The sequence below is a fragment of the Phytophthora sojae genome (assembly GCF_000149755.1).
Source record: "Phytophthora sojae unplaced genomic scaffold PHYSOscaffold_6, whole genome shotgun sequence".
Taxonomy (NCBI): Eukaryota; Oomycota; class Peronosporomycetes; order Peronosporales; family Peronosporaceae; genus Phytophthora; species Phytophthora sojae.
Window position 1 is genome coordinate 4257909 of NW_009258120.1, and position 25280 is coordinate 4283188.

At 50.4% G+C, this 25280-nt stretch overlaps 10 protein-coding genes across 10 annotated transcripts; 6 read left to right on the plus strand and 4 right to left on the minus strand.

Annotated features, from left to right (window-relative positions):
- Positions 1 to 1821: 1821 nt before the first annotated feature.
- PHYSODRAFT_513228 (hypothetical protein) lies at positions 1822 to 2808 on the plus strand (the record flags this gene model as incomplete). The annotated part of the gene is made up of 1 exon (XM_009533408.1): positions 1822 to 2808. A coding segment is annotated over one exon (987 nt), but the record flags the coding sequence as incomplete, so codon positions are not given.
- Positions 2809 to 2898: 90 nt separating this feature from the next.
- PHYSODRAFT_511413 (hypothetical protein) lies at positions 2899 to 3948 on the minus strand (the record flags this gene model as incomplete). The annotated part of the gene is made up of 1 exon (XM_009533409.1): positions 2899 to 3948. The coding sequence occupies one exon, from the start codon at positions 3946 to 3948 to the stop codon at positions 2899 to 2901; it is 1050 nt and encodes a 349-aa protein (XP_009531704.1).
- Positions 3949 to 3993: 45 nt separating this feature from the next.
- On the minus strand, positions 3994 to 4488 carry PHYSODRAFT_514606 (hypothetical protein; the record flags this gene model as incomplete). The annotated part of the gene is made up of 1 exon (XM_009533410.1): positions 3994 to 4488. A coding segment is annotated over one exon (495 nt), but the record flags the coding sequence as incomplete, so codon positions are not given.
- A 1939-nt stretch (positions 4489 to 6427) lies between these two features.
- PHYSODRAFT_335924 (hypothetical protein) lies at positions 6428 to 6889 on the plus strand (the record flags this gene model as incomplete). Its single annotated transcript, XM_009533411.1, has 2 exons — positions 6428 to 6565; positions 6647 to 6889. 2 exons carry the CDS (start codon positions 6428 to 6430, stop codon positions 6887 to 6889), a joined length of 381 nt encoding a protein of 126 aa, XP_009531706.1.
- Positions 6890 to 7778: 889 nt separating this feature from the next.
- On the plus strand, positions 7779 to 10419 carry PHYSODRAFT_335925 (hypothetical protein; the record flags this gene model as incomplete). Its single annotated transcript, XM_009533412.1, has 2 exons — positions 7779 to 7832; positions 10210 to 10419. The coding sequence occupies 2 exons, from the start codon at positions 7779 to 7781 to the stop codon at positions 10417 to 10419; spliced, it is 264 nt and encodes an 87-aa protein (XP_009531707.1).
- Positions 10420 to 10497: 78 nt separating this feature from the next.
- On the minus strand, positions 10498 to 12644 carry PHYSODRAFT_335926 (hypothetical protein; the record flags this gene model as incomplete). The annotated part of the gene is made up of 2 exons (XM_009533413.1): positions 10498 to 11570; positions 12158 to 12644. 2 exons carry the CDS (start codon positions 12642 to 12644, stop codon positions 10498 to 10500), a joined length of 1560 nt encoding a protein of 519 aa, XP_009531708.1.
- A 6682-nt stretch (positions 12645 to 19326) lies between these two features.
- On the plus strand, positions 19327 to 20890 carry PHYSODRAFT_317045 (hypothetical protein; the record flags this gene model as incomplete). Its single annotated transcript, XM_009533414.1, has 3 exons — positions 19327 to 20067; positions 20095 to 20303; positions 20377 to 20890. The coding sequence occupies 3 exons, from the start codon at positions 19327 to 19329 to the stop codon at positions 20888 to 20890; spliced, it is 1464 nt and encodes a 487-aa protein (XP_009531709.1).
- Positions 20891 to 21532: 642 nt separating this feature from the next.
- On the plus strand, positions 21533 to 21730 carry PHYSODRAFT_513045 (hypothetical protein; the record flags this gene model as incomplete). The annotated part of the gene is made up of 1 exon (XM_009533415.1): positions 21533 to 21730. A coding segment is annotated over one exon (198 nt), but the record flags the coding sequence as incomplete, so codon positions are not given.
- A 393-nt stretch (positions 21731 to 22123) lies between these two features.
- Positions 22124 to 22865, plus strand: PHYSODRAFT_335928 (hypothetical protein; the record flags this gene model as incomplete). Its single annotated transcript, XM_009533416.1, has 2 exons — positions 22124 to 22762; positions 22800 to 22865. 2 exons carry the CDS (start codon positions 22124 to 22126, stop codon positions 22863 to 22865), a joined length of 705 nt encoding a protein of 234 aa, XP_009531711.1.
- A 163-nt stretch (positions 22866 to 23028) lies between these two features.
- On the minus strand, positions 23029 to 24969 carry PHYSODRAFT_546711 (hypothetical protein; the record flags this gene model as incomplete). Its single annotated transcript, XM_009533417.1, has 1 exon — positions 23029 to 24969. One exon carries the CDS (start codon positions 24964 to 24966, stop codon positions 23107 to 23109), a length of 1860 nt encoding a protein of 619 aa, XP_009531712.1. The 3' UTR covers positions 23029 to 23106.
- Between the last annotated feature and the right edge of the window lie 311 nt (positions 24970 to 25280).

Below are 25280 nucleotides of genomic sequence, written 5' to 3' on the forward strand. Positions count from 1 at the left end.
GACTCTGATTTGCTTAACACAATGATATAAAACATGATCATGGTTATTTTTAATCTATTGGAAGGGTGGGGGGCGTCGGCCTGTATAGTACAGGTTGTAATGAAGGCTCCACTGCAGCGTGTTCATTTACAATACAACTCATCAGAGCAACGCGATTGAGATCCTCCAACACTAGTCATTGGGCGAAAGCCCCATGATGGCGAGCTTACTTGCAGCGTTTCCGGCGTCCTTGCCGCTCAAATATTTACATGAGGGCAAGCTAGCAAAGTATGTATTGGTGTGCTGATGAGGCATTCATCTCACTTATATCACGTTCTGCTATTTGCTTCCACAGTTTAGCAAAGATCCTGCTACGGTTTCTGAATACGGTAGCTTCGTTTCCTTTGGTAAGTATACCTCTAGTATTTAATACTCTGGTATGTGATATTACAGGAGCATATGGTTGTTGCTCGAGTGAGTGAGTTTCATGGCCATCATTATGTTCGATGTGTATTGAAGCACAAGCAACATTCACTTGTGTCGAGCATTCGTAAGACAGTTTGACGACAAATCAAATTTAGCCATGTGATTGGCTAATATTATGCGTGGTGTTGTCCGTGTATGCCCTTGGCCGGGCCGTCTGCGTCACCGTCGTAGCAACGGATAGCCGTGCTGACGAGCAGAATCGGCAGCATGAACGTGTATTTGTTTCGTTTTCGATTTCGTAGTAATGTGAAGTGCATCACAGTTATTTGGCCTAACTAGCGACCTACTAAATGCCAGGTCCTTCAAATGAAAGTGCGTATTATACATATTTTATGAGGTCCGAGGAGCTCTTCCATGAAGCCGCGTAGTCGGCGTAAGTAGGGAGATGCCCTTCGGAGGACACGACGCGGTTGGTACACGGAGAACTGAATTGTGCTTGAGCGTACATTGAATAGCAAACGACTAGAATGTACACTCGAGCACTCTCTAGAAACTTGTCAACAAAGCCGAAACGGAAACACTACGTAGATTCAAGCTTAACAGACAGCAATAGACTGGCGCGGTTATAAGCGCTCTAGAATCGCTGCCTCTTATGCTACGTAACTAACCACGTTATTGAAGGAAGGCTTGCCCGCATCATGATACGTACATTGCAACCTGACAGTACGAAAACTCCTACAATATTTCCCTCGTGACACTATTCGTTACCATCCAGGCACTGAAAAGCTCTGGACGTGGCATTTTAAGAGCAACAGATCAGAACAGCCTTAGCGCTAAGGCTTCACGCAAGGCCTGGCGCGGCCGCCGTGGCTGCAGCCAGAATATCATCCTGTTGTCGACGGACCTACGCGCCATGCAACTGCGTCGTCTTGGCAAACAAAGGTGCCACCAACACAGCCTGCATCCGCACCGCTGTCGTGGTTCAGTGGGCCCGAGCATGCACATGCAGCTCTGCACGTCAAGTAGAGCTTTTGACCAATAATATGGCGCAAACTGGTGTCCGACAAACTGTCTTACGTTTTGAGTGACAAAATACAATGTAGCCACTGGTATACTAAAATCAAGATGTAATCAAAATGCGTTGATTGCAAAACGTAAGACGCTTTGTCTTACGGTATGACCAGTATCGTCTTACGAGAGAGCATGAATCAGTTTTGTCGTGAAATGATTGCGTCGGTTTAAGGCAAACATAAATCTATTATGGTGCTATCATTTCAAAATTGGTTGGGGTTTCGGGATTCACCCAACAACTCTGGATTAAAATCCAGAGAACATAACGCCGACTTTTTTCGCTTACTTTTTCACTGTGACTGAAGAAGTCAGCCAGCCAATAAGCTATCACTTTTTTTATCTGGACATCCCTCTAAGTATCTGTTTGATGCGTTGGCTCGATACTGTCCAGGAGTCAAGTTTGTGGCCAAGTATCCACTCGTTAATTTCGTCGACCAAGACTATTACGATGACAAGTGGGCGATTTCGTTGGAGACATGGAAAACATTTAACAGATCTTACACGGCATTGACGCAGTTTCATTGGCAAGTTGTCCCTTTCGCTGACCCATACTTTCGTGCATTTGGCGACCACATGAAGCCTCAGCTGAAGACGTTGACGCTTTGGTCGAATCCAACGTGGAAATATAAGCGGTATATGCATGAACTTGAGGAGACTTATCTGGTCGAAGCCAGGGGTTGCCCAGGTTATGGCGTGCGAGCTTCCGACGTCGCCGCAGTGTTGAAAGCTTGCCCTGCGCTGACGATGCTATCTATCGAAATGCACCACCTCGGGGGCTATCGCACAGACGAGATGTACGAAGATGTGGAGGTTTACGGAGATGTTTTCTGGGAATCCGCTGCTCGCCACTGCCCCAACTTGGAGAGAATCTCCGTGTCTACCTGCGACCACGACGACTACCATACAATAATTGCGAAGACACTCACTGATCGGACGTTGATGCACCTCGCTGAACTCCCATACTTGTTGAAGTGTGATTTGCCTCTGGGTCGAGTGACCGGTAGAGGAGTCTTCGAGTATATCCGGTTGGTGTCGAAGACGACAGATCTGATTGGGAACAAGCGTAGCATTCTGATCAGCATTGGCGGCGTTAAGCGGAAACCTGTGGAGATGCCAGTCTCCCACTCTGAAATCCTGGAGCTGATGAAGCTGCTAGCGGAAACGGACGAGGTATCGCTTGGTGCGGCATTTTGCCACCCAAAGCCAAATGTGGTCGTATATCGCCCTTACGAATTCAGCCCCGGCCGCGCTTGGCTTAGTACGTACACTCAAAATGAATTGAGGCCCGAGGGAAACTTTTTCGTGCGCAAGTTTGACCCTTGCCCTGCGTAGTAAGCCATCTATGATAAGCACTCGGATCTACATATAACGAACTTTAAGGCCGTAACTACAGCAGCAGCGAATTCATTGACCTAACTGTGCCTACAGAAGACACTCAAACCACTTAACTGGCATCTTTGACTCGTCCAGAAGAGCATCGCCGCTCACGAATTGCATGTCGAAATGGTTCAGCCTGGTTTTATAAAACCGATCTCGGTAGGTATCGCCGAACTTGGACTCCGGGAAGCCCCCGGCGCAGTTGTCGAACTCCACCATGCCGTCGTTCCGCTTCGACTTGTGAGGGATCGACTTTCCGAGCATCCAGAAAAATGATTGGTACAGTGAAACTTGGCCATAGTAGCTCTTGCTGCACATTACCGCAAATACGTTGGCCCGATACGCCTTTTGAGCGGCCATGTACGCTGCGTCGAGCTCTGGGGAGCTGTAGTCTCCGCCCTGGTACGCCAACGACTTCAATCCAGTTGTCGGCGGACACTTTCCAATTACTTCAGCGATTGCCTCTAAGAGAAATCCCCTGTTCCCGGCACACGAGTCTTGAACGAAGTCAGAGCACATACTCCCCTTCATCGGACCAGCGATCCCCACCCACGTCGAACTCGGATCAAGTTTACACTTCCCGTTCGCGATCGCTCCTGCCAGCATCAAATTCCCCATCGAGTGCGTGACGACGATGGTATCGGAGATGGTGGACTTTGAGCTGGTCTTGCTCACTTCAGTTACTCGATCACAGACTTTCTGCTGTAGTGCTTGGCTGGTCCAGGGGTTGCCTGACGTGTTCAGATACGTGTACTCCATGGACGAGCAGCACGGCGCGTGACCTTCCAAGTCGCCCCAGTAGTAAAATCGATCTCGATTCCGTGCGTGCTCCTTCTTGATCCCCAATCCGTGGACGAAGACGCACGGTCGCGGCTTCGACTTGCAGGAGCACGAATCCCCTAACGAGAAATCGAACTCAGCTTTCAGTTTGCGGTTTTCTCCGACTGCGATGGGGCTTCCGGTGAGCAGCGACCTGCCGAGCGAGGTCACCGAGCTTGAAAGAGCGGCTGTGGCGCATTGGTTACGTGCGCTGCTGCCTAGTTGTGGCTCTTCGATCTCTGCCCGAGTCTTCAGGTATTCAACAGAGACATCCATATCGCTTCCGTGTAACTTGAATCCTGGCGAACTGGATGAGCACAGGGCGAACTTGATACCGTTCGCCGACACTTTGAACACGCTCCCGGGCGCGCATTCGATGACGTCACCAGTACTCCCAGATACACCCGACACAGGTACAGCTTCGTTGATTCCCGATACGAAAGAGTTGATCGACGGAACCTTCCTCGATTCCGAGTCAATGCACTCCACCGATGAAGGCAAGTTCCTGTTGTCGGAGCTGGTCGACAGGTAAGTTTTGCCGTACACCTCCGAGTAGTTGTAACGTGTCGTGTCTTCAGTGAATTGGGCGAAGACATCGTAGAGCACTTTAGAACTATCAGCCGACAGAACGGGGGTAGCGAGCATGGAGAACTCGGACTGGCCGAACACCTTCATGGAGCTACGCTTGAGTGCGAAGTGGAAGCGAAGAGAAGGCCACTCTGCCGTAGTGGCATAATGGTGGTCCTGAGCTGCCTGCGTGGGGAATGTGAACCGGGCCGCGAAGACTGCCACTAACCACAAAGGATGTGGCAGCATACTGCAGGCGTCTAGGGAAAGTCGCTGAGCTGAAGGTGCGGAGAGAAGTCGTAATGAGCGCGGCTGGCAGCAACTGACTCTCGTGGACGACCGCAGTGGAACGGCGCGGCACTTCCCATCGTGGAAGAGAACGTCCGGTACTTGCAGTTCAGGGTTAGAGTGCTTGCCACTAGCGGGAACTTAAAATACCGAATTTGCTAGCAGTTCCCATAGTTATTTTGGCGCTGAATGCGAGTTGCAAAGCATTGTATTCCATCTGAGCGTGATATTACTTATGAAGTTGAAGCTCTAGTCTAAGGACAAGATCACGGGCAAACCGATTCCAATCAATTGCAAAGTATTTACGATATGAACTCTGGTACCTCACTTTAGAACTCATGAAAGGTCTGTTCACACATTACCAACAGGTGATTCCTCACTAATGACATCTTCGGGAGGCGCGAAATTCTTAAATTATTTAAACAAATGATTTCATGGCTAGCAGCACATGCCAAGAAGCCACACGTGATATTCTCTAAGCGGATAGCTTAGAGCCAGCGTCATTTCTTGTCAGACCATCAGTTTTAAACATTCGGTACTTTTTAATATGAACTTGAGTATTCAAAATCGGCTGGTACTACCGGTATAAAGCAGCAGAGGCGGTCGGATCGATGTATTTAACGAGTATTCAGTTTTAGAATAAAACGCCGCACGTGTGGGCCTTAGCGGACCGACTTCGGAGGCGGCGCGATGAACGATCGGCTGCGCTGCGCATTGCAGCCCATTGATCAACATTGTGTTCATCACGCCATGGCCCATGCCGAGCGCCACGGTGGGGCTCGTGGAGATCGCGTCGCCGCAGTACGTGGCGCACACAGCTCATAGAGCTGCGTGGTCAAGGCAATGATAAGCACGTGTGGGCCTCACCGACCGACCATTACTACTTCGGAGGCGGCGCGATGAACGATCGCCTGTGCTGTGCATCAATGCCCATTGATCAACATTGTTTTCATCACGCCATGTTCGGTATTCGCTGGGCATGCTCGACGGCACGCCGCATACGCTTGACCATGCCGAGCGCGACGGTGGGGCTCGTGGAGATCGCGTCGCTGCAGTACGTGACGCACACAACAGAGCAACGTGGTCAAGACAATGATAACAGTATCATGACATGCAAATGCAACCCCAATTATTCTTGTTAGCTCGTCGTGCAATAGCATCTCATCGTACCATAACCATGGTGGATGGGATAGGACGCCGCGTCTGTCGTCAGGCGATTAAACATTCCAAAAGCAGCACGTCTTTGTTAACGACCGACTTGAGAGTAGCCAGGTCAATATCACCTGGGGCAGTCAGTATTGTACTGCTCGCTAAGCACTGTACGTGATGCCGCCCTTCACGACGGGGAAAGCCCACCTGTAGATTGGCGTGGAAATACAGTGATCTTGGTCGTATCCAGCGACCATATGCGCCATGGTGATAAACAGCTACGCAGGAGTGAAGGGCTGACGCTGTAGTCGACAGGTGCTGTGTGGGCCGGGCCAGATTGAATTTCAACCACAGTACAGTGTAGAGTAGTGCGTAAGTAAGAATACAGCATAGACCTTCAAGGCCATGTTGATTGCAGTGACAGCGAACCTACACCACCCGCTGCTGGTTTATACGAGGGCTGGACAATTAAGTTAAGTTCTGTCGTAACCCAGATGGTCCAACCCACGCATAAAGCTGCAGATCAAGTCTTGTAGCAAGTTGCAAGTTTGGTTTGCTACAAACCGTCGAGCCGACGCGAAAGGACTATAGCAGGGACAGCGCTTGGGCATTATCAAGGCAAATCCCAGAATTATTCAAGGCAAGTCCCAGAGACGATTTACTTCAATATCCCTGTGCCTAGCGTGCGCATTCAGCAGAAACGAATTGTCAGTCAAGCACAAGCATCGGAGCTCGAGTGAAGTTGCGCCTCATGGCCGAAGAGGACCCGTTCGCTGAGATGGACGCGATGCTCGCAGAGCAAGTGCGCCTACGGGTACTCCCGCCGAAGCAAACGGTCCGCGGGGTGCGCGAGTTCTACCTGACGCACAAGCCGAAGGAGGACGACTATGTTGGTGTGACTCTGTGTGTCGCTGGGATCGAGGACCAGCCCTAGCTGTATCGGTACGACCTGGTCGACGCGATTTTCGAGGGCAAAGAGGATGGGCTGAAGGCGAGAATGGCCAAGATGGACCGCGCGATGCGCAACACTATCACGTTGCAGGTGACAATGTGGAAACCTCGTAAGCGTCCCCTGGGCGGAGTTCGCTGCCCGCACCGGGTTGGCGAAGTCGCCGTCATTGGCAAGGTCCGCAAGTTGCAGATGTACCATTCCCTTCTGCAGGGGCAAGTGGAGGCGGAGGATTGGATGGCTGAGCAGGAGCGCGGCCTCTAAGCGGTCCGACAAGTTGGAGGCGGCGGCGATTGCGGCAGAGTGACGTGCTTTCATGAAAATGCTGAACAAGATGCCGAGCGAACTACCCACAACCAGTGTTCAGCAGTTTGCGTTGGATGATAAGCATGAGCTTGGTTCATGCAGGGACCACCAGAAGAAAGGTATTTAGCAGATCATCGTGGTAGGTAAGCCTAGTTTAATATAACGAGTTGTCAGTGTCAAGCCATGCATTGTCCGTTTTAGAAGTTTGCTGGGAAGTAGTTGGGCACGTCGCTCTTGTGCCGTCCACCACCGTGATGCTATAGTACTGGTATGGCTGCGGCAGGTTCCTCAGCGACATACTTCGACCGAGTAGCGAGTTGCTCATCAGCCTCTCCAAGACTTGGTTTCGCCGTGGATCTTGCAGCAGTTGCGTTCGTTGAAGAGCTGCATCCACAATAAAGTAATAAGGGCATGTACTGCATGGGATCGGGCTTGACGTCGGCAGTCAGGACCAGTTACCGGTCGGAGGGGAAGCTCAGCAGCTTCTCGCCCACGAATATGAGCTTGAGCAACTCGGAGCTATAGTCGACGATGATCTTTGACAACAGTGACTTGGGTTTTGGGTACGAGGGCAGTGTGGGGGTGGGCGTGTGGTCATCTTGACAGCGGGACCGAAGCCTGGGGTCATCTCGCCAGCACGCCCACGACCATCTCGTGCGTCGAGGCACTAACCTCGACTAATAGTGCAATTGTACTAACAGTGACGCACTATTAGTACAACTGCAGTCACTGGCCAAAATTTCATTTTCTCCTCCAATCAAATTTTTCAGTTTCATATTTTCCAGTAACCAAATCTTCAGATATTTACTTCTGTAGTAGCAAAGAGCAGTTTTCTCGGAGACATCCAATGGAGGAAGAGACTAAGTGTGAAGATGGCGCTGGGTGCGGGCTGAGTGCGCAGGTGCGAGCGATTCGTAGTAGCCCTATGTATGCAGTACTGCTTGCGGAACAAAGACGAATAAGAACAGAACGAGAACAAGCTTCGGATAGCAATAAGCGCAGACACAATGACGAAGATAACCAGCCGAGTCGGAAACGTCGTAGAGTTGATAGACAGCGGGAAGCAGAGTATCAACGCCTTCACCGGCTTCGAAACCAAACATTAAGAGATGAGACTGCGTTTTATACCTCCGCGGAGCTCGATGCAATGGATGGCCCTTTAAACATTAAGGTACCAACCGAGGTAGACCTAGCTAGACTTCAGCGTTCTGCAGTTAGGATGTTTGATGCTTCAACCGGTGAAGGAGCAATTTGCTGCGTGTGCGAGCTTTTGCATCCTATGAATGATGTACAACTGACACCTTTGACGGATACCATTGCCGAGGTAAGATGTTCTCTGGTTAATTTAGGTGTCATGCGAAACTTCTCTTACCCTCGTGTTCGACAGAGCATGACGCGGTTATTGCGGATACCCGACAACGCAGATATACCAGAGTTTATCTTGAAGCAATACGACGCGTCAGCACTCGATGCTCGGATGAAGGACCTTCTCCTTTTCCCACCAGGTAAGATACAATGGAAACATTCAGCTACTACTGTGTTCTCATACTCGTTCTAATGTTGTAGCCATTCACAGAGAAAATAACACAACCATTATGCAGGTTTGTCGCGACTGCTTCGAATATATCAGCAATAAAAGTAATCGCAAGCCTCCTGCTTTCGCCATTGCGAATGGCAATTATGTAGGTTGGCTACCGCAAGAGTTTCCACCACTTTCTCGTACCGATGAACCAGCCATTGCATTGGTGGCACCTTGCGTGTCCATATCAACAGTCACTGGAGGAAATTGCAATACAATACGATCACATCACTACATGGTGAAAAATTCTGAAGGGCCCATTGTTTCCATGCTCCCTCGCGATATCTCAGAGCGCGTGCGCGTGACCATTGTTGGAAATCTAACTTCTGAGCAAGATGCAGCCTGTCGGAAACGCTATGAATTAAATGTTGAAAACTGCCGCCAGGTAGTGACATTTCTAATGGAAAACAACAAGGTATATCGAGAACATAAAGATGAGTGGCAATTGAATGCAAACGAAAGTTGTAGAACCCGAATAATCCAAAGAACAGGTACATCAACATTAAACAGTGATAATGATAGTCTAGCCGAAGCTGTAAGAGACTACGCTACATACAACAACGCCGGATCTGCCATTGCCTAGGGCTCTGATAAATCTCTTGAAAGTTGTTGGATAGGAACCTCTAGCCTTATCATGCAGCCACCTACTATCACGAATGATGTTGTTGTCAGAAAATCCAATGCGTTTGTGTCGGCAGATCGCTGGAAGGCATGTGTGCAAATGTTTCCGACATTATTTCCGGGAGGTTGTGGGGGTCCGACAGAAAAGCGCCTCAATCCTATTTCAGTGGAGCGATGGATACAACGCCTGCTACATATCGGGGATCATCGATTTGAAACACACTATGCTTTTTTACTCCTCGCATTTGATTATCTGGCACTGCAAAGTGCAAGACAAGCATGGCACATTAAACTTCATGTGTCATCTGACGCGTTAAAAGCAGGATTGATCTCCCGTGGTGTAATTCGTCGCTCCGTGGAATACCACGCCCATGTTGTTACAGCAGAAGCGCATGGAAAGAAGCCAAATCCACCCCCAAAAGAGGTTCAACAGGTTATTAACCTACGTAGAGATCTTCGTACCAGTGAGACAACATTTTATGGATCGAATTTGAGCAGAATGCGAGCACGACACGATCTTTTCGGATATATTAAACGTTTTGGACCACTACAGCTATTTTTTACGGTATCACCCGATACCGCTGGGACTTATACAATTGCTGAACAATCTGGTGTACTACCGCATCACGTAATCGAAGAAGCCAACATGCCTCTTTTACCAAACCGTGCTGATCGGAAGCGCATCGCCAACAACCACCCAATGCAGTGCGCCTTATTTTTTGACAGAATCATGACTATTATAATTGATGTTTTTCTTGGGTGGGATCGAAAGGCACATCAACCCAAGAAAGGAGGGGGAATTTTCGGTGTGGTTCGAGCATTTGGGGCTGCCGCAGAAACACAACAGGGTGGTGATCTCCATGCCCACTTCATGGTATGGTTACACGGATTTCCTACCACGTCACAGCAAATGAAAGAAGCCATACCGTGCAGGTTCGGACGGCTCGGACATTCGGACAACCTTTAAAACTAAATGCTATTAAATGCTCCGTGAAGTGTGGTGCACATAAAATCTTTCGCAATCCTCTGTCATACAGCGGCTGTTTAGTGGACAACGGCTTGGGGACTGCGCCAACAGCAGCAGCTGCAGCAGCAGCAAGACGTGCGGGATGTCGGCGCCGTGCGGGACGGCGGGTCGTTCCTCGGGCGGGGTGGCAGCCGTCGAGGCCAGCAGCAGCAGCGGGCTGAGGAGGACGAGGAGGTGGTGGAGGTGGCGGCCAACAGCGGAGTCGACGACATGAGAGGGATGCCTACGGCGGACACCTACTGTGACACTCACTTCATGTAAGTAGATAACGAGATGGCTGAATGAATCGATGTATGATGTAACTATGTGTTGGGACCTAACACTGGATCGCGACTACAATTACGTTGTGCTGTGATTGTTGTAGGGCTCAAGAACATGCACTGGTGCATCTTCAAGAGCCTTGCCCTCCTGCTGAAGTCGCTGGTGATTCCTGATGCGGTCGTCGAGCTTGCCTTGAGCATACATCCGCTTCAAAACCTTAACAATTGTGCCATGCGACTTTGCTTTCACGTTCTCAGCCTCCAGGAAAGCAAGAACGTTTGCCTCGGCCTCCCGTCCTGAGCTCAGGATGCGTCCCTTTGCTGTGACCTCATCTCCGGTCACGCTGTATCCGGCTGGGAGAAAAACCCGCATACAGGCCACGGCCACCTTGCACTCGTGATAGCGCCGCCGGTTTGGACGCGCGCTTGGCAACGGGGGCAGAAACCACTCGTACCACACAGTCGCGAGTGGCTTTGCACGCGAATGCGCACGAGTTGCCGCGCCGCTTGCAGTATCCGACAAAGCGCTGGACGAGCTCGACAGGCTATCAGCTGCTGTTGTCGACGGAGCGGTGGTTACGTCCGATGGGTGCTCAAGCCGCTGCTCCCGCTGGTTCAATGCCTTCACTTCGGCTGCTAGCCCTCCAAGGATCTGCGCCTGCTGCTTCAAGAGCAAGGTTTGCCTCCGCAAGAGTTCGTCGTCTTCAACACGCCGTGGTGCCGGACTGCGTGGAGTGTCGTTCTTGGACGGCTGTAAGGTACGATGAATAGCCATTGACCATGCAGCAATCTCAGCCTGTGCCGCCTGTACCTGACTTAGTACTTCTTGAACCCGTTCGATGTACAGTGACTCTGGCCTAAGCCGAAGCATGTCGGGGTAGTGGAGAATGGCGGTGGCGGTAAGTACGTCCACTACATCATCTCGCAAGCTGAGTCTCTCCGTGAACCCCTTCGCAGCCGAGAAAAGCCGGTCTTGAACTTGGCGAATTCGATGCAGAACCAGAGGATCGAAGTCGTCCAGTGTAGGTAGCCGCGGACTAGCTTTTAAATCCCATCCAGCTAACGACTTGCCGACGGTTTGATCTTCCTGCGTCGTGCCAACAATATAATTGAACGCTTTGCTCACAGCACTCATGCTCCAGCCTCCACGGTCTAGAATCCAAGGTGTGCTGATTTTGCTGTCACTATTCGCGTTTTGAGCAGCTCCACGCCGAAATGAATGCGATGATAACCCTGGCGTCAGGTTAGTACCTTCGGTTTGGCAGACACCACTCCACTTCTGCAGTACGCGATTATCATACGCGTGAATTCCGGGGACTGTCGCTTTTTTCGCAGGTGCTTTTGGGGTCGGCGACTCAGAGTTGGAGGTTGCTGGGGACCTGGTACGCGCATCAAGTAGTTCGCGGAGCGGCGTTTCGCCAATTTCAGTCGGCAGGAGCTCTTGTGTATCCCGAGGAAGTTGATCCATGAGAAACTCGCTTGGGGTCGACTGCATAATTGCAGCCAAAGCTAGTGCGTGAATTGGTCAAGACGAAAATCGTTTGGGTCGTGAAAAATCGACGCTCCTTGATACGAGGCAGACTTCATGCGCTTAAAGGTGATAAATAGACACCCACCTGTGTACCACGATTAAAAATACACAAGGTCAAAACCAAATTAGGAAAAATAAAAAGACAAGTACTTACCAGGGTAAACAGCGACCTGTTTTTTCACGAGACACATAGTGTCTGAAGACCGACCCAGCAAATACCAAAGAATGTTGAGAAGGGCTGGATCCTGGTAGTCCTGCACAGATACAGCCCCCTTCAATATCGCTAAGGTGAGCGAGCGCAGGTCGCTTTTCGTGCACGGTGGGGCCTGGTGCGTAAAATATGTGCCTCGCTTGGAGCAGTACTTGTCGAGGATTGACGCAATCTTTTGCAGCCGACGACCCGATACAGCACTTAAAGCTGGAAACAGCTCGAGTAGGTGGTTCTTGACGTTGCCAAAGTAGCTGGCGACCGAGTTCTTGGATAGCAGCGAGCCCTTCGAGCTTTCTTTAAATGCTAAATACACTGCAAATTTGTCGAGAACAATGTAGAGAGTATCGCCAGTTGAATCCCCACCTACAAACTCATAGATGGCGTTGACGGTGAAGCCCTCGGCGACCGCGAAGCGCTCGAAGGCGTTGAGAGCCGTCGAGCGAGCCCGCTGGGAGTTCCCAGGTATGAGCGCTTTCGTCGACATGAGTCGTTTCTTGAGTGGTTATGCTGCCTCGTCTATCTGGCGCACCCAAAATTAATATGTGTCCGAATATTGACGATATTTTCAGAATATTTGACTTACTGACTTTAACTATAGAAATATCAAATATTTTTCAGATGTTCGGACAAAATATGTCCGAATTGTCCGATTTGTTACTTACGGCACAGCATGAGATTTGAGGCACGCCGATTGGCTCACAAAATATGAGAAAGTCTTCTGATAGGCCAAGCGCTTGTCCGAACGGACACGATATTCTACCATATCTTCGAACGCAGCATTCACACAGCGTCTAACCGATTATGTTGATTGCATTTCAACAACAACTATCTCAGTGGTTGAATCACCAAATCGTTGCTTCAATGAGGGCGCTGGAGAATTGAAACCAGTTGCGGTCGGTATCGATGGATACCGGAAGCCATTGCCAGGACAACATGCACCGATTACTTCTTGTTGTCAGATTTGTAATGTCAATTATAGAGACAAAGATGTGATTAATGCTGCGATTGATATTGCTGCGCGTCGCAATGCAGTAAAGTTATCACCTGAAAACATTGATTTTATTAGATGCTCCCCACCGCGTAATAATGATAATAGCTCATTGTCGGCACTAGAATTAAGCCTCATCGTCCGCGATGTACAAGTTCACTATTGGAGCCACGCAAATTCTTGCTTTAAGCCTACGCGCAGAACACCGAAAGCATCTGTCTGCCGTTTCTTTAAGCCGCATGAACCTAGACTAGAAAACACTTGCATCGACGACGGGAACGATTTGCAGTTGAGCCGGCCGATTGGATCAGAGTACGTAAATGCATACAATCGAACGCTAATGCAAACGCTAAAATGTGACCACGACGTGCAGCTTGTGCTTGGAGCCAGCGCTAAAAACGCAGCAGCATACATTTGCAAGTATTGCATGAAAAAGCAAAATCCCATCGAAAACGAAGTTCGCTTTTCAGTTGGTGTATTCAACAAAGCTGTGGAAAAAGCAGATCGGTCAACCCATCACACTGCAGAGCGGAGAGGGTACAAATTGCTCTCATCTATGCTATATGCGCTGACGAACGGCCAAGAAGTTGCAGCACCAATGACCGCTTTATATATTCATCGCGGTAGTCCATATTGGTTCTCACATGAGCATACGTATGTGAACCTCGAAAAGATGCTACAGAGTACAAATTCACCGACAGTTGAAATTACGATCCCCGAAGATATTAACTCGGATTCAAACGGGCCCGTATCGAATGGTAAACGCAAGCTAAGTATGTACTGGAAACGACAAAAAGAGTTAGATAACGTCAATTTTATCACTATTTGTGAATGGTACCACAGCGGAAAGAAACAAGACGCCGATGGGGCGCTACACTTTGAAAAAAATGCACATCGGCAACTTTTCATCATGTCAGGAAAGCAATTGCCAGATCTTAACGCTAACACATCTGATACTGACAGAAAGTTTTAGTATTTGGTGCTTTTGACACTTTTTAAACCACATCGAGAAGGTAGAATTGTTGAAGGGTATCCAAACGCTGAACGCGCTTACATTGGGTTTAAATCCACGTGCTCAGCTCCTGAACAAACTCAACTGAGGGAATTCGAAGAGAAGTGGATAGATTATTACAGGTCTGGAGCTATAGAAAAAGAAGAGCAAGGATCACAAGAAGACATTCTGCTTCGCACAAAATCTCCTTCGAGAGCTCCATGGCAGCCCTACGATCGAGAAACAGAAATAGACAATGACAACTTTTCCGATGCGGCAAGTGGCGACGGCGATAATAGCGACAACGAGTTAGAAACATACATGGATCAATTAATCAGCGAAATATTGTACACGTGTCCTATTGATGCAGTTCAGAATTTGCGCTCCACAATCAACAACACATGCGATAATTACTCACAACCAGCAGAGGCTTTTGTACCCGCTTACACATCATTCGAAGACTACACCGAACACGTCACTTCATACAACAGTGACAATAACACATCAACAGGAACTAGCGATTTCATTGCAGCTTTTCCTGAAGCCAAGACAAGATTAGAAAGACTCCAGGACTGCTTCGAAGCAGTTCCCTGGGGGCCTGATCAAGCCACAGCCACTTCGATAAGTTCTATACCTGCCTTCCCTAGCATTGAAACGGTCTCAAAGGCCTTTAACTTCAACTTTTGGCAGCACGCGATATTTGAAATTGCAGCGAGGCATCTCCTATTTGCATACTTGTCAGATATCAAAGATGCTTTACAAGAACCATTATTTCCAGAAGATTTTGTCTTGCAGCCCTATGCTATCAAAGAACAGCTTATAGCGTACGTCGGAGGAGAAGCTGGTACTGGTAAATCACGAGTAATTCTCGCACTACTACTATTTGCCGAGAAGTGGGGTCGAGAAGGAAGCGTTGAAACCCTTGCCTTTACAGGAGTGGCGGCAATGAATATAAAAGGCAGAACAATACACTTCGCACGCAACCTTCAGCTAAACGGTACACAATCCAACTCTCCTCCCAGTTTGCAAATGAAAAATGCTTTTCAAAAGGTGGTATTAGTTATAATGGACGAAATATCTATGACAGATCACGGGTTACTAGGTTCCGCTGACATGACATCACGAGCAATGTCCGATCAACCCCACAAAATAATGGGCGGAAAGCATGCCATGTACTTTGGTGACTGGTTACAGTTACCACCTGTACGTGGAACACCATGTAAGTTCTAACCAGTTTCTTATTAGTATCTTCGTTTGCTAATTGGCAATTCATATTATTCCCATGGTCGCAGGCTTTAAACCTCCACCTCTAGCAGCAAGCACCGCTAGGAATGTTGAGTTTGAAGTCTACAACTCCATCAACTTTGTCATCTTTCTCACCGAAAATATGCGTGCCAAAATCGACCCAATCTACGCAGAAATTTTGAGTGAACTTCGATGGGGTAGACTATCAGACGCTCACCGAAAATTATTAAACTCCAGAGTATTTACAGACGCGCGACGTTCAGTGAGTAAAGCTGGTCGTTCTCCGGATTCCTATTACAATCCTGTTCTTGTCGCCACTAATGCACTACGATGTGCAATTAATGACACAATGACAATCCAAGCATGTACAAAGACTAACACTACGATATACGAAATCTCGGCAAAGCCGACACCTCGATCAAAGGCAATCTTCAACAAAATAGTTAACGCAAACGACGATGAAACTGACCGAATTCCAATGAAATTAATCTGCTTCATTGGTATGCCAGTAATGATTACAAGAAAACACCCCGCTCTAAAAGATGCAAACGTTATTGCTAATGGAACAACCGGAATCATAGTAGGTTTCGCGCCTCCACTACAAGAATCTGCATGCCGTAATAAACTAGTTCATGGCACTATCGTAAAAGAGGTGCTTAACCCCCCCGACCTAATTATCATTCGCGTTCACGACTGCGAAAGCACATTGGTAGATGGATATCCTCCGGGAACTATCGGAATACCAGTTCTTAACGCACAGATTAAGCTGTCAAAATTCAAGAATCTAGCTCGTTCATCGATTTCAGTTCGTCAATTTGCAATAGTGTCAGCCTTCTCCTGCACAGCTGAAAAACTACAAGGGAAAACCTGCAAGGATGGCGTTACGGTAACGCCCTTAGAAAGACCAGGAATGCCACATCAAACTCTCTATGTTGCACTATCACGAACGACATCACTGCAAATTCTAACACTTACCGAAGATATCACACCAGAATGCATGCAGCAGTTCCAACCTCCTCCTACGTATGTAGCCGAAATGCTACGACTCCAAGCTCTCATAGATGTGCCACCATATATTCCTTCTGAAGAGCTCTTAAAATTCAGTATCTGGCTGGAGAAAAACAACATACATACAGCAACTTGAAAAAATAGAGAATATAAAAAGTGGATCCACTCGATCCCGATCTGGAAAGCGTACCAGCGTTGAACTCGGCGTCTTTGCTGTTGTGAGGGGCCGCTACTTATCTGCCATGGATGTCTGCCGCGCGCAGGCTCCAAGATTTGCCATAATGATCACCACCTGCCCCCAAGCTTCGGAACATACCCACCAAGCCTCCGAGTCCACTCCGACCCAAAAGACATCCAAGAGGCCTTCGGGGTCAGTCACGGGGTCATTTTAGCCGCCAGCGCGTTCGGGGACGACGTCCACAACCTGCCAAGCAACCAGCGGACGGGTAGATTCAGTGCGAGCAGAACGTGGCGAGTCGAGATGTCCACGTTTATCATGGACGCGATGGAGACCCGGTGGTCCGCTGATGTTCGCTGGCGTGGCGCATTTCATGTTGGGGTTATTCTGCCCTAATTGCCAGCTCAAAAGGCACGGCCTCAAGCCTGCTGTCAGCTTTCCGACCGAAACCACGATGACTCCTGAGCAAGCTGGAGAAAGTTACCGACTCTCATCGCTCATGTACCAGTGCATCGGGCTCAGTTTGAGCGCCGACAGGTCTAGCAACATGCAGTTGTATCGGTAAAGCTGGTGTTGGTCCGCAGCGGAAAGTTATCGCCCACATGCAGTAGGTTGTTTTCTCCGCGCCTACCATTCAGCAACAGCAATTGAAATAGTGATGCTACGGTAACAAATCCGGAGTAATAATGAATCACCTTGTATTATCGTGCTTTGCATCCAGTATTTAGTGCACTAGTTAGTGTTCGTATTTAGTGGTAAATCATAGAGGCTTTGAAGGCAAGTTGCTCAAGTCGTGTTTCAAGCTGGTTTAGCTCCGAAATGACACTTTCTAGGAGTGCCAAAAGGATGCTAATCCGTACTGGATGTGCTAGATCATGCAGGAGATGGTGTTTCCGCACTACTTAGTGCTGATTAACCATCCACGACTTACAGCAATTCATACCTGAGTACGATTTATAGATAAGTCGTGCTCGATAAGTCGTACAGTTACAGGCCAAACTCGCGAAGAAGTCTCGTTGGATGACATTATACTGGGTTGCAACAACTCACGCACCATGGAGTACTGTAGACCTTGACAGTTTTTCTTCCTGATCGTGGGGCGAGCAAAAAAAGATAGTAACAGAAATAGCGATAACAATATCAGTTTCAAAGTCAGTAACTAATAGCGGTTGCAGTAGCGGTGGCATTGACAGTAGGGCAGTTGCAGTGGTAGCTGGCAGTGATCGTGACGCAGGCGAACAATTTCAATAGCAATATACCGAATAAGAATTATTGTGCCTTTCACTTATTCTGCCGTGATAATTCTGGCATAACTCTAATCCGTTATCGACCTTAATTATGCCCCGAGTTAGCTAATTCCCATGTTAATTCCGGGTCGTCCCTCCGTGGCCGAATTAGGAACGGCGATGGTGAGGCCGACTTCGTTAGGCGGAAACAGAGCGATTGGCGGTTTCCTATCCGCCAATCCATGCCATTCTGCTCGTATCTCCGTCGATTAGCTCTCAAATGCTGATCGCGGATGTTAGGAGAAGCGCCCACAATCTTAGGCAGAATTAGCACTAAATAAACATTGATCACCCTTTTATGACTCTAATTCCGCCTGAATTAACAGCTCACCCGCTAAAATACGTGAAAGACACAATACGTCATATTGATACTACTTACGCAGCAATACAAGTCACACACATTATTTGGAAAAGAGGAGAGTGATTTACAAGGGTCTAGAGGACGATAAGATCATCGATAATGTTTGGATCGCGTCGTTTTCACCACGGTGGGCGGCGATACTCAGATGGCATCTACTTATAAGTTTAGTTTGAGCAAGCCATGAAATGCCCCGTGATATTATGCAGCAAGTCAAGCAGTATGGAGTAGATTTTGGCAGTCTTTCTCAGGCATGAAAAAGAAAGCAGGAGCAATATCATTACAGTGCCATTATCAATGCTGAGATCGTAGTTGTAGCGTAAATAACAACGGTAGCGGTAGTGGCAGCAGATAATAAACAGTCGCAGTAGCGATAGCAGCAGATACGAACAAGCAATATCAATGACAACATTACTATGACATCATTAACAGTAGTGAAATAGTAGTTGTAGTAGCTGTAGTACAGCGTTATAGTGGCAAAAAACGCAAAACTGTTCGGTGCGTTTGCCTCCGCTTAGAGACCCGCACGCGAAGCGCGCCCCAGTTAAAAGAAGGCAAATATGCTGAGTATTGTTTGCAAACGAAACGCTATATTTCCAATCACTCACAACCAACGCGTTTAAAACGTCTCTACTTGAAATTTGCATGCCAGTTTCTAAATGTGCACATCAGACAATATTTTTAGCAGCTTTCAGTTCTGTACAAAAATGCAGGAAAATATCTCCCTTCACTAACTGGTGCTGCTCCAGCATGGCTTACTAGCATTCCTGTTGTTTCAGGAAGACTGCCTGCAATCAGAGCCTTTATGCTGTTTGATCCAGCACTTTGTTAAAAAAACATTTTTCTATGAAGTTTGAGAAATGATTTATGTAATTCATTTCGAAATACAAGAACCAAGTCCACTCCGAATGATAGATGCTTTGGGCTGGACTGGTCGATATCAATCGTAGCGAGAAAGCAAAACAGATAGAAACAATCGCTTTTCCCGCATTTTCCAAAATGCTGTCAAGACTCGAGCTGCTTCCGCCACCGCTGCTGGCATACTGGAGTTCGCTATCTCTCAGTTCGCCCTGGACGTGGAGATGCGCGGATACAAGCCGCCGTATGACGACATGAAGCAAGTTGCATTGGTCTCGACAACTTTGTTGGCAACGCTTCGAGATTTCGTGAAAAGATTTATAGCTGAAACGATGGAGTTCGATCTTCAAGATTCGACAACACCCGCCCAAGTTGCAGCTAAAATCCAAGACGTGGCTACCAAGGGATCGGTTATCCGTGATTTCCGGGTGCGAATGGGGCCTGTTCATGATTTCTTTTACTTCGAGGCGCCAATGCCAAGCGACTTGGAGCAGTTGGAGATTGACTGGACCACAGTCTTCGGGTGTATGTCTAGCTTAAGGCGTCTGGATCTGGCCAGAGTGCCGCTGTCGAGCCGCCATTTTGAGAATATACTGGAGGCTGCAGCGACGAAATGCCCCCACGTAGAATTCCTGAGTCTGCCTTGCGAAGGAGACATTACGCACTCCGAAAATCTCATGGCTTTGTGCAGTGCAATGAAGACTTGGTGCGTCAGAGGACGACGTGGAGGGCTGAAGCAACTCACACTGCCCTCATGCCCGAAGCAGGAGCACATGCCCTTCCGCAACAGCAAGTGTCTTTTTGATGCGCTGGCTCAATATTGTCCAGGAATCAAGTTTGTGGTCAAACATCACCTGATCAACTTCTTCGAGGCAGACTATTACGATGATAAATGGGCAATATCGTTGGAGACGTGGCGAAAGTTCAACGCATCTTGCACGGCATTGACGCAGTTTCATTGGCAAGTTGTCCCTTTCGCTGACTCATTCTTCCGTGTATTTGGCGACTAAGTGAAACCTCAGCTGAAGACGTTGACAATTTGGTCGAACCCAACGTGGGAATATAAGCGACATATGCGTGAACTCGACGGATCAAATGTAAACGGAGCCAGAAGTTGTCCAGGTTATGGCGTGTTAGCTACCGACGTTGCGGCGGTGATGAAAGCTTGCCCTGCGTTAACACTACTATCTATCGAAATTCACCACCTCGGGGATTATCGCACAGAAGCGCGGTACGAGGATGTGGAGGTCTATGGAGATGTTTTTTTGGGAATCCGTTGCTCGTCACTGCCTCAATTTGGAAAGAATTTGGGTGTCTACCTGCCCCGACCACGACGATACCCACATTATATTCGTGAAGACACTCACCGATCGGGCGTTGGCGCATCTCGGTCAACTCCCATATCTGGCAGTGTGTGCTTTGCCTCCTGGTCGTGTGACTGGTCGAGGCATCTTCGAGTATATTCGGTCTGTGTCGAAGACGGAGGACGCAATTGGGAAGAAGCGCAGCATTTCGATCGGCATCGGTGGCATTAACCGCCGAGAAGGGAAGATACCATTTTTTTACTTTGAACTCGTGGAGTTGCTGAAGCTGCTAGCGGAAACGGACGAGGAAGCGCTTGGTGCGGCATTCTGCCGCCCAAAGCCAAAGGTGGTGGTTGACCACCCTTACGAATTCTACCCTGGTCGGGCTTGGCTGGATACGTACACTCAAAATGAATTGGAGCCGCTACTGAAGATAGTGCAAGAGAAGCACCCGTCGCTAAAGCTTGACGTGGATACAGGCGGGACAATTGACAGAATCAAGCTGTGTTGGTGATGAATCCTTTGGGCTAGAAACTCGTAAGAGTGAAAGACGATAGCAATGACTGTCGAAAATGGCTTTCAAGTTTCGTATTTCGTACTAAGCAATAAATGAATACGTAGTATGTGAGTCACCATCTAAGTTTGTGAATGATCCAGGTGGACGAGCACGGCACCATCGTCGATTATTTATTTATCGGTTCGGATACGGGTCAGACCTGGTGTTTTGGTCGGGCATTTCAGGAGGGATGACGTACCTTGGGTAGGACACTTTCGCGTTGGCTCTCGTCTGCGGACTTCGACACGGGGGGCCCGCCCCCTCTCTCGCTTCGCTCGGGGGGCGCCGCTGCGCGGCCTGCCCCACCCCCTTAGTCGAAGTCCTCGACTCGGGCAGGCGCTGTGTCTAGAAAAAAAATATCGGGTCGCAGCGCTCGCGTTCGCTCGCTCGCGCAGACACGCCACCGCCTGATCGGCGGGTGTTGGCAATGCGTGAATGCACTTGGTGAGTCTCGCGCTCGCGCTGCTCGCCCGTGATGTCGCCCACCCTTGCCAACTAGCAGCTGGAAGTGGCCAGGAAACGTCTTTATTGTTGTATATATATATATTGAAAAACCTGACCGGAAATTCAGGCCCGACCTGTATCCGACCTGGTAAATAATCTACCCCATCGTCCTCGTCCGTGGCCACCGAGTGGCTCAAGGGCAAGAGCGTGGACGAGTGCCTCAAGATCAAGAACACGGACATCGCGGCGCACCTAAAGCTGCCTCCCGTCAAGCTGCACTGCAGCATGCTGGCCGAGGACGCCATCAAGGCCGCCATCTCGGACTACAAGCGCAAGCAGACGGCCTCGAGCTAAGACGGTTCTATAGGATAGCAACAGTCTTGTCGCCGCCGAAATGAGTGACTGATACATCGGCGCTTCATGAGGGCGAGCTTGGCCCCCGTGGACGGAAGACAGGTCAAAGTCGAAAAGCATACAGTACTTGCTCAAGCTGTTCAATTACTAGTAACACAGTTGCTAACTTATTGCCCTCCGAAGCATTGTTGTCCTTGACTTCCCACGTCTCTACGCTTTATCTTTCCGGTGGTGAGGGATTTCGCGTAGATACGTCGGAGACGGATGCTTCTTATCGTAATCAAGCGAGAGTATTCGACTGATTGAAATGTCAAGCCAAGCATTGGACTGATTGATACTTAGACGCCTCCACCTTCTCCATCCACCGCAACAAGCGACGCGGCACTCACAGCGATGGACACCAAGATCCGGACGGCTCTGGATGAGAACCTTCGGGCTGTCAGCAACGAGGACGACGCTGAAAAATGCCGGCCTGTGGTTGTTTTCGAGTCGATAACTCGTGCGGAGTTTCGTGAGTGGCTGGACAAACATGAAGGGGAGCTGCGCCGGTGGCAGTACGAGCCTCTGACGGCGGACTCCGGGCGTGTCGTGATCTACAGTTATCCGACGAAGGTGCACAACGTGGCAGCAGGGAGGATCATCCACGAGATCCTCGTCCATGTCGGCGGCACCCCCGACAAGCAGAAGGCATCCTTGGCGGCGCTCAACATCCTGATGTCGCCGATGTGCGATGTTGGCGACCGCGACCAGGAGCCGGACGGAGGCTTGAAGCCGAGGGGTGCCCAGCGTTGGAGAGGTGGGCACCCCACCTCTCCAACGCTGATCGTCGAAGTCGCATACAAGAACGAGTCGTGGGGCGGTCTGGTCCTCAAGTTGAGGCGCTGGATGAGTTGCAGCACCGCAGTCCAAGTGGCGATCGGCGTCAAGGTATACAGGACTCGTCGCCGCATCATCCTCATACAGCGCAACGCTGATACCATCGAGATGGACTTTGTTGCTGGCCAGGAGGAGTTCGTTTCGTTCCCGCTTCGGGTCCTGTTCCATGGAGATGCCTGCGCTGTTGGCTGAGCACGCGAACAACGTGATCGCTGCCAACCTGGGGGAGCTGGGCAGTGTCATCGACGAGGCGATTTAAGGCGATAAATGCGGACAGTTTGGTGATGCGAGCTAAACATTTGATTCAGAATCCTCGTCGAATATCTTTCACTTGATATGCAAATCGCGTCGTTATCGTTGAATTCCGGTTGTAGACGAATGAGTCCGTCTCAACCTTGTAGCCGAAGAAGGTGGAGCCGTGTACACGTAGCGTATCATGTTGTATTTTGTATGGTTATGGACGCAGCTAATTCATCGGTGACATGCATCTAAGTTGTAGTTTATTTGAGATCCGTGAGTCCGTGCTCTTCAAAGACGACCTTCAGCTCGGCAATGACCCGCACAATCTCGGCGTGGGCCTTGCGAAGCGGCTCAATGGCGTCGCCTTCTCCGACGTGCAGCTCCCCCAGAATGTGGCTGCGCGTGGGGATCGAGCCCAGAGCAGTGTTGACGCCCTTGCGGACAAGCCACGGGTGGCGCTTGCCCAGAGTCTCCTCGTAGGCTTTGCTGGCGCCGTTGTAGCAGTTCTCCTCGGTCGACTCGAGCAGCGTGAGACGAACACACGCCTCCACGAACTGGATGAACCACAGCAGCCGCAACAGGCAGCGTGAACACGAAGGCTTCTTCTTGCCGCCCACGTCCGCCACGCCCAGGTCCACCTCGTGTTCGATCACGGCCCTTACGCTCTGCTCCTTCCACGTGTTAGACGACGATGGCACCGGCCACGCCTCCAAGTTGTGGTCGATAGATGTGAAGTAAGCTCCAACGGTGCTACCGGCGAACGAAGTAGCACGACCGAAGACGCCCAGGAAGCCGCAGATGACGTTGCACGTGGCCATGAAGCGGTCGAGGCGCAACTGACCATCCGGGGCACGTGTCGCGACGCCTTCCTCCAGAGATGTGACCAACTTGTCCAGCGTAAAGCCCTCGTCGTGGCTCTGGTCGAGCACTGAAACTTCGAGATCATCTTCCTGCGACGTGTGAGGCGACGGAGGAGCTGAGGCCTCCACCTCGCGCCTCTTGCTGGCCACGCTAGTGTCCGACAGGGATGACTTCGTTCGGCTCCTCTGCTCACCAGCGGTGGAACTCACACGGCGACGTCGACGGCGACGCTGCTTTGTCTTCTTCACGGACTTGTTGCTGCCCTTCGGCCTCGAGAGCTCGTCGAACACCACCAGTCCCAGCAAATACGTGCCCAGCGTCCGCATCGAGAGCAAATTGTCCAATGCACGCTCCACGAAAGAGTATGGCTGCGGGGCGAGTACAGCAGGAGCTGAGTCCGAAGTCACGACACTTCCTTCGACGCCGCTTCTCCGAGTGTAGTAAATCACGCGTAACGCCACGAGCACTGCCACAGCCAGCAGCGACACCCAATGACGCGTTCTCAGATGCGTGTAGTAAACCACTCGCGTGACCTGAGTCGAAGATCCCCGCATCTTGGAGATTCCTGCATTACCGGCGGCACTGGTAGTTACCACCTTCTGCGCGGGAGAGGCCTGCTTCACGCCGCCATTTGCAGCAGCCCCAGGCTTCTCCTTGCCGTGGATGAGCGACGACAGCGTCTTGGCCGGCACGGAGTGACGACGCGACAACCCGTTGGTCGCGTCGCCGTGCTTGCTCGTGAACGTGTCGTCGCTGCGCATGGCCATCAGCGGCGGCGACGCGTCCGGGAACGCGTCCTCTCCCCCGCTGCCGTTGTCGGCGTTCATGACGCTGCGCGCGCACGGGTCGCAGAGCCTCGAGCCCTTCTTCCGCTCCAGGCGGCGGTGCAGCTTCATGCGGTTCTTGCTGCAGTCGTCGCAGATCTTCTGCGCGCAGAGCTTGCACGTGTGCTTGGCGCGGAAGACCGTAAAGGACCGCTCGCAGATGCTGCAGCCCTTGGCCTTGGCCGCCGCGGGCTGCGACGGGTCCTGCACCACGTCGTCCTCCTCCTCGTCCGCGTCCTCGTGGTTGAGCTCCAGCGGGGGCGGCGCCACCGTCTTCTCCTTCTCCTTGGCCGCCGCCTTCTCCTTGCTCGCGGGGCTCTTGCGCGCGCGCACGTTCTTGATCTCGTCCACCACCTTCTGGCGCAGGTTGCGGCCGCTGCGGCCTCCTCCTCCTCCGCTGGACGTGAACGCCGGCGACGAGCTCGGCACGCGCATGGCGTCCGCGGCAACGGCCGGCGTCAAAGATGGAGAAGTGACCACCGCCGGCGGGGGCGCCGCAGCCGTCGCACCTGCCTCGCCCATCGTGGACCGCGACGCGCTGCTGATCTATGACCCCGAGGGCGCGCAAGTGCACACACTTGCCCTGCAGTGCCGGGAATGCGGCGAATGCGCTTCTGCGTACGTTTGTATGAGCAAACGACGCATCGCTCTCTCTGCACACCGGCTCTGTCACACGCCAAAACGTACCGGTATCAGTTGACCAGTTTTGCGCTCGCTGGATTTTTTGCGTGCACACAAATTTGGTCTGG